At 44.4% G+C, this 11,831-nt stretch overlaps 1 protein-coding gene across 2 annotated transcripts in view; it reads left to right on the top strand.

Annotated features, from left to right (window-relative positions):
- ZNF423 (zinc finger protein 423) overlaps nucleotides 1-10,938 on the top strand; it is a 423,757-nt gene extending 412,819 nt beyond the window's left edge. For both annotated transcript variants that reach the window (XM_075008953.1, XM_075008952.1), the window contains one exon: nucleotides 9,653-10,938. In XM_075008953.1, the coding sequence (XP_074865054.1) occupies nucleotides 9,653-9,750 (98 nt within the window). In that variant the 3' untranslated portion in view covers nucleotides 9,751-10,938. The remainder of the gene's footprint in view (nucleotides 1-9,652) is intronic.
- The last annotated feature ends 893 nt before the right edge of the window (nucleotides 10,939-11,831 follow it).

Consider the following 11,831-nt stretch of genomic DNA (forward strand, 5'->3'; position numbering starts at 1 on the left):
GGCAGGGACAGGTCCTCCATGAAGTGGGCCCCTGTGGGAGGGGTGGCGGTGGGGGTGGGTTGCAGGTTGGGCTGGTGAGGAGAGGGGAAGTTGGGCGAGATGAGCAGCCACGGCCTGGGCCAGTGTGTCCAGGCTGCCAGCCAGCCACACCCACACCTCCCACTCCATCCCCAGCCAGTTCCAGAGCATGCTGGCCATTTCCCTCATGACCATCTGGTTGGCAGCTGCCTCCTCATCCAGCCAGTGCTGTCTTTGTGTGGCCCGGCTGCGGCTGTGTGGGGATGCGAGCTGGGGCAATGGGGCAGTCTCCTGGCCCCCTGCAGCTGAGGCCTTCTCCAATTGCCTGGAACAGCTCCCCGTTGGTGGACCTGTGGAGACAGAAGGGGATGGGGGATGGCCTGTGAGTGCTGTGTCCTGACCCCGGGGTCTGAGGTCCCCACTTAGCTTGCCCACATCCCTCTCCCCTGCCGTCCGATGGCCCAGGAGCCCCAGGGATGTTGGGTGCTGAGGATTTTCCTCCTGGTGAGGGTCAGGCCAAGTGTGGTGCTCCCCCTCCTTCTCTGGGTGTGTGGGCTGTGGGGCTGTTCCTGGGGGAGGGCCCATCCCCAGCCTCTGTGACATCCGATCACCCCATACGTAACAGCTGTAACCTTGACGAGCTCAAGCGAGGCTCGGGTGGATGAGTCTCATCCAGTCATTCCAGAGGGGAGGGCGATGACGAGGGTTCTGCCACTGCAGCCCTCGTCATTGCCCTCGGTTTCAGTGGGCCGGTCCCTACGCGGGTGGCTGGTGGGGCCTACGTCCTCATCAGTATCCAGGAGGGACCAGCGGTTTCCATCAGGTGCTCCAGGGCGGCCACCTCCCTCGGCCCCAGGAGCCTATGCCCCAGAGCGAGGAGGTCCTTCAGCTCCCCCTCGGTCCAGGAGGGTCCCCTCCTGGCACGCCCCTTGCTGGGTCCCTACAAGCCCTCTGACGCATTGTCTGGGGCCTCTGGGGGGGGTGGGCAGGGGGTCCTCCCATGCTGCCATGGTGGCCAGGGGGTGCAGGTGCTGGCTGGAGCTTTGAGCAGGGTCAGTCTGACAGGGAGCTCGTGCTGCCCCTGCTTGTGGTACACTCTCAGCTTCCTGCCTGGGGTTGCCAGGGAGCTGGTTCCTGTCAGGTGGCCCACAGGGACCATAAAGCCCTGCCTGAGCTGACCAGAGTGTCTCCATGTTCCAGGGGGCCACTGCTTCGGAGGACCTCTAACTTCGAAGTAGCAAGTGCAGAGCATCTACACACACCCTACTTTGATGTTAAACTTCAAAGTAGGGCACTATTCCGTTCCCAGGAATGGAGTCAGGACTTTGGAGTTAGCCTCCCTTACTCTGAAGTTAACTTCAAAGTAAAGAAAAGTGTGTGTAGACACTCCGCAGGCTACTTCGAAGTAACATCCTCGTGTAGATGCAGCCTCAGTGGAGCTCTTCTAGATTTGCACTGGTTTAATGAGAGCAGAATCAAGCTGCTTCATTCTCATTACTTAGCATGCACAGAGGTGTTGATTGAAGATCAAAGGCCAGATTCACCGGGATGTAAACCAGGAGTACGTCCATTTTCTGCTTGTGCAACTGAGGGATGAATTTGGCCCTGAGTGTTCATAAACCTATCAAATAAACTCTTTAATTCTTATTTTTCATTTGAAATATTCAACTTTGCTTTTTAACTGGCGATGGTCCTCCGGACCTATTTTTTTGGGTTCCGTAATTTGTAAACAATGGACTTCCACCTGCGTTCATTCAAGTGCAGTCCGAAGGTGTGTCGCCAGACTGTCAGTCATTCTCAGTGTTACGTTACAGGATTTCTTGAAATCTCAGGGAAGCAGTAACACAGGCAGACTTTTCCTTTCACAAGGGATATTCCACCTTTCCTTTGCCTTTACATCAATTTCAAGGGATTCTTCAGATGAAATGGGAACCTATGAACCTGGCTTGCCTGACAATTTTTTTTACTGAGTGCCATGATAACTTGGAGTTCACTTGTTAGAAGAATTTTGTATAGTAGGGAAACATCGGGGAAAGGAAAGAAATAACACTGTATTTTCTGGGAAAGAAAGATCTAAACATGGAAGTGTCACTGGATAAGAGTTACCTGAAACAACTGGAAGGGGAATAAAACACCTGGTTCTACAGGAAACATGTTGGTTACCACTATCAGTTTTAATGAAGTGTATTAACTAAATTGTGTTCTGAGTATTCATTGAGCTCTGTTTATGGCACACTCTTGAGTACGTTTACTGTTTGTCAGAAGTGCAAACTAGTGAACATATGAGGCTTTAAGACAGGCCATCTGTTAGTCTTAGACCCTTGGATAATTGTCAAACAGTTCTAAAAATAAGCACATACAAACTGCAAGGGGGTACAAAGGTGATTTTTCTTTCGAGTAATATGGCACAGGGAAAGCAGCAACTGAAAAAATAAAATAAAGCTATTTATTCTTTGATCAGATTTCTCTCTCCTGAGAGGTTTTCTGATTTTCCTCTCTGCTCTCTCTTGTTGGTCATGACATCCCTGAATGCCTCTCAAGTTTAGGATTAGTTCAGCACCAATTTATGGCTCGTTGTTTTTCTACAGGGAGCGATAATCTCCAGTGGTTGAAGCAAGGGTCGTCTTGCGTCCTCTGTCTAAACTAATCTCTTTATAAAGTGAAAGCACAAAGATTTTGATCTTTATTGATGGATTTCTGTTAATGGAAAAAACTCACAATTTATAAAATACAAAAACATAAATAAAAACGGCATTTTCTGATTGGTTGTTGGATCATGGTTCTTGGGTTCAGATATTATAAACAAGGTTGTGATTTTAAAATAAGGCATTGCAGATGGTGTTTCCTAGGTATGTAGACATTCTGGCTTGCATTTGTCAGGAAGTTGTGGGGGGTTTTTTGTGTGTTTGTTTTTCCCTAAGCATTCAAATGGAGACTTTTTGTGTGCCTTTGCATTGAGGAGCATGATTTACTGTTGACTTGGACTGGCAAGCTACGTTTTTCTGTGCAGAACTGAATACTATTAAAGAACTGATTATTTTTTGGATATTCTGTTGCCCCTAAAATGCCATAAAGAGTGGGAGAGGGAACTTGGAGGATAAGGAGGTCTGTATGTTGTTCTGCTAGTATCCTGCTGTATGATGGGATGGCATTGGACACTGTGGCTGTGTCTAGATTACAGGGATTTGTCAGTAGAAGTTTGTGTTAGAAGATGGTTTGCGACAAAACCTCTGTCCACAGATCGTGGCCAGATCACAAAAGCAGAATGAAAGAGCAGTCTGTTCTGTCGACAGAGAGTGGCTGGACTGCCTGGCCACTCTGTCAGCTAAATGGCCAACCGGAAGCACAGCAGACAGGGTGGTCTGGAGTCCCGAAAGTCTTTTCTGTCGACAGAAGGCCCCTGGAACAATCAGACTGGCATTATGTCAACAGATGGCTGTTGACAGCGGTGTTCTTCCTCGTGGCAAGTGGGATATGGCTTTTGACAAAAGTGCCATATTCTGTTGACTTACTGTCAACAAAATGCCCTTGGGAATATGGACGCTCCATAGGTTTTGTCAACAAAATGGCTGTTTTGCTGACAAATCTCTCTAGTCTAGACATAGCCTGAAAGGTGTCCAATGCAGTACTTCTCAGCTACCAGGACAGTAGCATGAGGTGCCAAACACTGCAGGAGGGAGAAAAAAATGGCCGTGGGAGGATTCCCATGAGGTTCTTACAAAGAGCTGAAGGGTTCTCCAGTTGGGAAAATGCAACAATTAATTGGTATTATCTCCCAAGATGTCACAAGATCATGCAGTTGTGTTCTTCTAGCATCAAAAGAGTCAGTACTTCCAGTTTGTTTTGTGGTGTTGTCTGTGTAACCCACACACCTGCTGGATGTGATTCACTGTCCCATGTAGTGAAACTAGACGACTTACAGAGAGAAAGACTGAGTCTCTTCCGCGGCCTTAGCTGCAAGGCAGTTGGCTTTTAACTCAAACTGTAGAGGCCCATGCACTAAGCTCCAGAGGTCCCAGGTTGGAGTTTGTGTGTGGGCAGTTACAAGTGAGGGCTTGTCTGGGATTTCAGCTGAGTCTCTGAAGCTCAGGATGCACTTCCTTAGCTAAGGGAAGTATGTAATCCACACACCTCCTGAGGGTGGTTCCCTGTCCTGTGGAATGGCACCTACACCACTTAGAGAGAAAGAATGTGTCTTCTCTAGAGCCTTAGTTGAAAGGGTTCTGGCTTTTAGCTCAAGCTGTAGAGGCTTGTGCACTAAGCTCCAGAGGTCACAGGTTTGATTCTGCTTGTGGACGGTTACACCTGCAGCCATAGTGACTTCCATTTGCCCTGGCTCCATTCAGCCTTGTGTGCTATCTGATCAGATGATAATATGTTTGTCAGACTGGACTAGAAGTGATATGTGGGCTGTAAAATACTTGTTATCCATTTATATTCAGAAATATCTACACATGCTCATTTTCATGGGTCACTCAATGGGCTATGCACCTGGTGAGTTTCATGTGGGCTGTTCATTATGCAGGTCTGTTGTCTGCATCATTTCTGTTGAAATGATTTCAGGAGAGGTTGCTATTCATCTTAATGGGAGTTACAGTGAGAGATTTTATAATCCTTAATCAGAGTCCCAGACTGTGTATAAAACTGCTAGGAAGCTTATGAATTTCATTCAAGGAAGGCACGTATTGCCGGTCTTATTGTACCCTCTCTAAACCCCTATACGACATATGGTCTTCTAACTGTATATGCTCAAATGTATAGGCAGTATATCTCCAAGACAGCTTGTATGAAGTACCAAAATGTATAACAGATGCACAGTGCCTCCATAGACTTGGGTGTATTATGGCCTCAAACCATCATCACACCCCGCACAGTTGCATTTTATCTTTTCACCTGCTCCTGTGTAGTACACCTGTGACTTATTGGCAGGGAATTTGGTTGTAGTGTGGGAGCCTCCCAGCCTGCACGCCAGCCTTGTAGTTCTGCTGCACTGCGTGCTGCTTTTTTTGAGATCATTCTCACCTCCTTTGTGAGAGTTTCTTTCTTTCGACCCCCGTCTCCGTGTTGATCAAGAGCTCTGAAGATAGAGGTTTCTGGGCAAGTGCTTTAATTAGAATACCTTATCTGCACACTCAATAACAAAGAAATGATCATTCAAAGTGCACTGCAAAGTGAATCAAGCCCAAACGTAAGCACCGATGTCCATAACCAGCTAGGCTATGGTGAGCAGTCACTGTAGCATATATGCCAGTTAATCCTTAAGTAAACCTTTTATTGTCCGCAAAGCCAGTGACCCGGTTCCAGAATGACTTGGGATGCCATAGCAAGTAGAAAACGTCACATAAGCATCCAGGCACCCTTTGGGCCCAGGCACAATGCTTAGTTTTATTTGACATAGTTTTCAGAATTGGCATCAATTGAATCTCCCAACTTCTTCATATACTAAAGCAGTGAGGCGTGTACCTTATCTTGATAGGCTAGTTTAGCACTGTGGCTGGTTTCCACTTGCCATAATGTCTCAGAATGATGCATTCTGAGATCTCAGTAGTGCCCCATGTACTGGCCAAAAGACTTAATGGGAGATAAAAAGAATAGCTTTTACCAGTTTATACATTCTGCCCTACTCTCCCAACCACCAAGCAGCACACAAAGCTACACATGTGCCAAGGAAGATGTGTGTTGGAAGATGGGGAAGGTTCAGCACAATTGTCTGTGACTGTGTCAATATTCTTTGGGAAGTCACCTTTCAATTTGAATTCATTTTTATTGTTTGTTTTATGCAGTTCTTTGTAAAGTATCATTTGCATTGTTGGAAAAACCCTTGGAAGCAGTCCTGATATCCACAGTAGTTCTAGACCACCCCTCCCTCAGTAGGAAATGAGAATTTTTACAGCTGGTCAACAAACTATAGCTTATCTGAAGTATATCTGTAATATCGATAGATTGGGAAATATGCAGCGTTTGCTGGCTTCAAATGTATATTTCTGCCTACCTGAAGTAGTATTTCAGTTTTAGTACAAAGGGAGGCAAAGAAAAGGGATCTCAACTGGCTATTTAAAATATGCTAACAGCTTTTTTGTGCTTTATTTCTCTACCTCTTGTCATTTTTTTTTCATTTATAATATGGTTAGCTCATTTTCCCCAAAGGTCTGAAATATATTTTGAAGTTAGTACTGATAAGGTTTAAATTGCTTTGGCCTGGCTTTAGTCTGAAAATCTGATCATCTTGGTACACTGTCTGTTGCCAGCAAAATGGCTGCTATTAAAAGATTTGAGCTCAAGAACATAGGATGAGTGGATTACAAATTTAAAAATGCTCATACTGGAGAACAAACTTTTAAAATACAAGGACTGTACCAGCAAAATGCAGTGGCAGTAAGCTACAAACTCACACCTCAGATAGGCAGGAAAAAGGAAATGTCATTTTACTGGGTAGTATTAGAGTGAGGGCACAAAGCCTCAGCTGAATGGCCCACTTTTGTGGTCTGAAATATATTTTAACAGATAAAACTATATATTGGAAACATAGAAGGTGGATGTGTTTTTATAGGGTTCCCAAATAGGCATCTGTGATATTTGTAGGGTTTGCTGTTAGCATACACAGAAACCCCACACTCAGGTACTCACAGGCCTTTGTGGGTGTAAGTTTTACGTATTTACCCTGTGTAGATTCAGATTTCTCATAAACAGATGAAGGATTTACTGTACACAGACAGTTGTACTGATATATCAGTGCATTTTTGAGGTTCTTTAAAAATATGGCATTATTTACATTAACTGTTTGGCGCTGGGATTAGTCAGCATGTCAATACATGTGAGGGGAGAGGGGAAACAGCGTTTTCTCCAGTAAATCAATATTAGCCTATGGAAAATGTAGACCTGATCCAGTTGAATGATGGCTCGTACATTATGTTCAGTATATGAGTCTTTATTTGAAAACAGATTACCTCGGCTCCATACAGCTGCTGGCTTTGGATATAATCTGTTTGCATCTTTGTATAGACTCTGGTCGCCAAAACACTGGGGTTTTGGGTATTAGATGTGTGCAGAACATATTATTAACCCATGTTTGCAGAGCGAGGGTTCACAATGTGTGCTTCATTATCAGATTTAGAACCACATACCATTCCTTTATTGACCTGCCTGGTGTAATCAATGCAGCAGCCACACAGATTTGAAATCATGTTCCTTGACTATAGGCTATACAGACCTGCATCTAGTGCTGATTGTGCGTTATTTTTTAAATGAAACTGCCTAAGTAAGTATGGATTTGTCTACCATAAATAGTCCTGGCTTCGATTTGTGGGTGGTAAACATTTTGCATTGTTTTGCTGTTATGGAAGATGACCTAAAAACAGAATTACAGTGAAATGTACTGGCAATGGTTAAAATGCTCAGGACGCGTGTTTGAACATAGAGGGATAGCTGTGTATTCTTCAATTTAGGAAAAAAATGTGTTTTCTATTATCTTACTGCGCAAGCTCATTTATCAGTGTTACTGTTATCCTATACCACTACATTAGACCTATTACATAACTTTACTTGCTGTTCCCATTGTGAATAATAACAGGTATTGCTACAGTGGTTGTTCTTTTGCATGGTTGGTAATAGTGCCATGTTTTAAAATGTCATAAGCCGGCAGATTTTATGCTTACTTATGTTGAATCGCTTAAAAGCAAAAAATACAGTTATTTTATATTCCATAGATCTGGTTCATAGCACGAGTAACCTTGCCATTTCTCTACATAGTAGTTTTTGGTTATGGACCTCAAATATTTTAGCTTAATTTTCTGTAGTATTCAGGGCCTGAAATAGTGGTGCTATATAAGCTATCGTTATGCTAAGCAAGCTGTAATTCTTTTGCTATTTTATCAGCTGACTGTTTAATATCACAAAGTATCAGCCTATGCACCCCCTTTTGCTTAATGTTCTGTCCCTTTGAAAGACTGATTGTTGCATAGCGTGTCATAAGAATCTGCCTGCCATAATGTCACTGGTAACTTTTGACGTGATTTAGGAACTCAACAGCACTTCTGACACCTTGTGGTCAGTTATTGGGAGTGCACAGTTCAGAAAATAATACCAGCTTCAAATGGGGTCACTGTTACCTAGGGAGACTAGAGCCGAAAACGGAAGGTTCATTAGTTAACTATTTCCACATTACACAGCTGCCATAATAAAGTAGAGGACCCATTTGTTTTTGACTGAGCTGTAACTTTAGATAACTTAGAAGGAACAGATGATTTATGAAAAGTTAAAATGTCTTCATGTATTTGAAATACATTGTATGTAGATTATTTAATTCAAAATTCAGCTAGGCTTTACTTGCATGGTTCTACTGCTAAGCCAATAGAAATTAAAAGTAGCATGAGGTGAAATGTGTGGATTTTTAATGGTGGGCAGTGTGGTAAAATTTGAAAACATTTAGGCCCCAGTCCTGCAAAGATTTCTGCACAGCTTGCACAAATTATTCCTTTGGCTGCTCATGCAAATAAAATTACGTTAGTGCATGTTTGCAGGATTGGGGTTGTTGGTTGTGAGCAAATTTATGGGTATATATTGCACTGAAAATACGACTTTGAGATAGCTTCTGGATTTGTCTTTTACACAGAGTGGCATGGCTGGAGTGTAATGTCTCCCTGCCATGCTAAAAGAGGTTTTTGTGATTGCAGGTAGTGATTACAGCTCAATTTAAAAAGGGGAGAGGGCTGCTCACAAAAGATGAGTAGTATAGTGTGTTCCAGGGGGTCAGCAACCTTTCCAAGGCAGAATGCCGAAATTTGTCCTTTCGACCTCTCTGTACAGTCTGGGTGTGGGTGATACCTTAAAAAGTCACTAATTGTTCTATTTACAATAGCATCATTAGTAAATAAATAAAGACGCAGAGCTTTACCGTTTAGGTGGTGGTTGATAGCATTAGCTGGTCTTTTGTTAATCCACAGGCAGCGTGGCTTTGAGCAAGCTTCTGGCTGCATGGGGGAGGAGGGACAGGGCTGAGCTCCCACCTCATGTATCGATGAAAATCTGCTTGTGTGCAGCTCTTGGCACATGTGCCAGGAGGTTGCTGACCACTGGTCTGTTCTGTAAGGAAACTGGGGGCAGGAGGGAGGGGACACATCCAGTGTATTGTCTGCAGTGTGTATTACCCTGTTGCCTGAACTCGATGCTCGGCTGTTGAAGTATCCCTTGGATTGCAAAGTGTGTGTCACAATCTGGTGCTTCTTTCTGCCAATAATTGTACCAATTGCTAGAGAGAGTATAATATGGGAAGGGATCTCTCAGTGACCCAGGTTTTTTTAAATTGTTACAGTTAAGTGAATAGCTGGAAGGCAGATTTTTCTCGTGACGCGTTACCATTTTCTCTATATGTATTGAAAATCTTAACGGCTGTACTTGGCTGGTAGAAATTTTTTTCCCTAAGTTCATGCCAGCATTTACAGATCTATCACTACAAAGAAAATGTGTCATATTGGCAGCTGTTACTTATGAGTACTTTTTCTTTATTGCATTTTGTTTTGTAATAATTGAGAAGCTTTTATGTAGAACTCTGCATAAATGGTGCTGAGTAGGAGGGTATGGGCATGCTTTCTATTATTCTGCCCCTCATGCATGTATCCTTTTTTCATCTTTCCAGAACCACACATTGAGCCAGCACGCACAGTGAGCCACTGGCACTACAGGACACCTCTCTGCAGAAGACTTGACGGAGGCACAGTGGGGAGGACCATTTGAACATTACATCCAATCAAAGTGTCATTTGCAACCCAGATGTAAAACTCTAATGATTTGGCCATGAGGCGCTGCTATTATAAGCAGCTGGAAATGAATATTAATGGAAGAGATTAAAAGTATTCCATGCTCAGTATTTTTTATTGTCCTGCTTCAGCTAGTGTACTTTAGAGCTTCTGCTTCTGACTGAATTTATAGTGTTAGATAAATCTGCTTTGAGGCTGTTGCCCTTTGTTGCTTCTTGTATTATATGGATAGTTAAATATTAGGTGTGATTTTTTTAACTGCTTTTTAATTGCAGTTTTAGGTAATTGTGCATTGTGATGTGATTGCTTGGCTACTGTCAGAATATTTCTTTTGAATTTTTTAATTAAAGACTAATGCTTTGATTGGATTTGCCAGTTCACCGGACAGTGATTAAAACTATGTAATGAATATAATCGGGTTCAGTTTAACTGGATGGTCTGCTTTATAAATGTGACTTAATCTGATTGCAATAACTAGTACAGTTCAATAAAGGGAATACATGCGATTAGTGTCAGAGCTTCAGTGCATCTATCAGTACCCATTATGTCACTATCACCTGGATATATGTATCAGAGGACTAGAGCATAAAATAATTTGTTACCATACACCGGAGAAATGCTCTGTTACCCATGAAGTAACCAGTGCTTAATTTGTGCCAGAGCTTGTCAGAGCTGAGCTCTAGCACTCAAGGCTTGAAATTTTGTAGTCCTGACACCACTGGGCTTGTATGAAAGTAAAACAATTGCTTGAGCTCTGGCACCTTCTTCCTTTCAGATTAAGCACTGGAAGGAAACCACGGAAAGTGAAGCCTTAAGGAACGCAAAACGCAGACTCCTGTTTTGAGCAGCATATCCTCTCTGTGGGGCACGCCCTGAACTCCCTTTAATGTTAATGAGAGTGAAGAACATGCATTATGATGGGACAGCTGGCACTTCAGGCATTAGCTATAGAAAACATGTGCATAGAATTGGTCTAAGAATGCATTGTGCTTCTGTTTCTTGTTATCCCAGCCCTGACCCAATGAGGGATTGGAGCACGTCAGCTCCTAATGACACCAGTGAAAGTTGAGGACTTGTAGCATCTTGGGGGGATTGGATCCCCCACCCCCACCCCTAGCCACACACACACTTTTTGTTTGTTTCAATACAAAACGATTGTAACATTCACACTGATATATAAGTGCAGTAGCCACTGAGGAGATTGTGTGTATATCAGTCCCATGACCTCCTAGAGCTCCTGCTGTGGGTTCTCTACTCAACCACCGCATATTTGACTGATCAAAATTCTGTATTATTAGGGTGACCAGATAGCCTGTTTTCAAATTCCGTATTTAAGCCCTCCTGCCTGTGTCTCTGCAAATTGTCCTGTGCTTCCTGTCTCTCCCCTCCCATCAGCACTGCTGGGTTCTACTGCTGTCCAGATCCTTGCTTGCCAGCTGCCAATTCACCAGTGCTGAGTTGTGGGGGGTCTAGTGCTGATAAGGAGGTGGGTGTGCAAGGCTGGATGTCAGGCAAAGCTGCAGTGTGCGGGACCAGCCACACCCCCTGCTGGTCCATCTGCCTCCTCCTGGCCAGAAGGTCCTTCACCCCCTGTCCCACTTCTATCCAACCCTGGCTGCTTGCTGCGGTGGCTGGTATGAGTGTGGGCAGGGAGCAGCTATTTACATGTCATCTCTGCTGCTCACTTCAGCTCCAACCAGTGCCCCCACCCTCCACCTCCCTGCAGGTAGTGTCCTGCTCCCAGCTCTGTGCAGAGAACCAGGCCTGTCAGACCATTCAGCTCACCAGCAGCCTGGCAGGCAGGCTCCGCCACTGCCTCTGGCTGGGCTGGCAGCCATGAAAAGCTCAAGACCCCCTGGTCTGGGACTTTGACCAGGAGGAGCCCAGCCCTGCATGGCACTGGCATGGGGAAGCTTCTGTGCTCCTCAGCCAAGCTATGGGGTGATGGGGAGGTAGCTATTTCCAGCCTTTTTGCACCTGATCCTGTAGTCTCCAAAGCTGCCCCCAGGGCCAGGGCTTCACAACCTCCTCACACACTGCCCGCTAGGTCCTGCCGTC

The sequence above is a fragment of the Carettochelys insculpta genome, chromosome 14, assembly GCF_033958435.1.
Source record: "Carettochelys insculpta isolate YL-2023 chromosome 14, ASM3395843v1, whole genome shotgun sequence".
NCBI classification, from domain to species: domain Eukaryota; kingdom Metazoa; phylum Chordata; order Testudines; family Carettochelyidae; genus Carettochelys; species Carettochelys insculpta.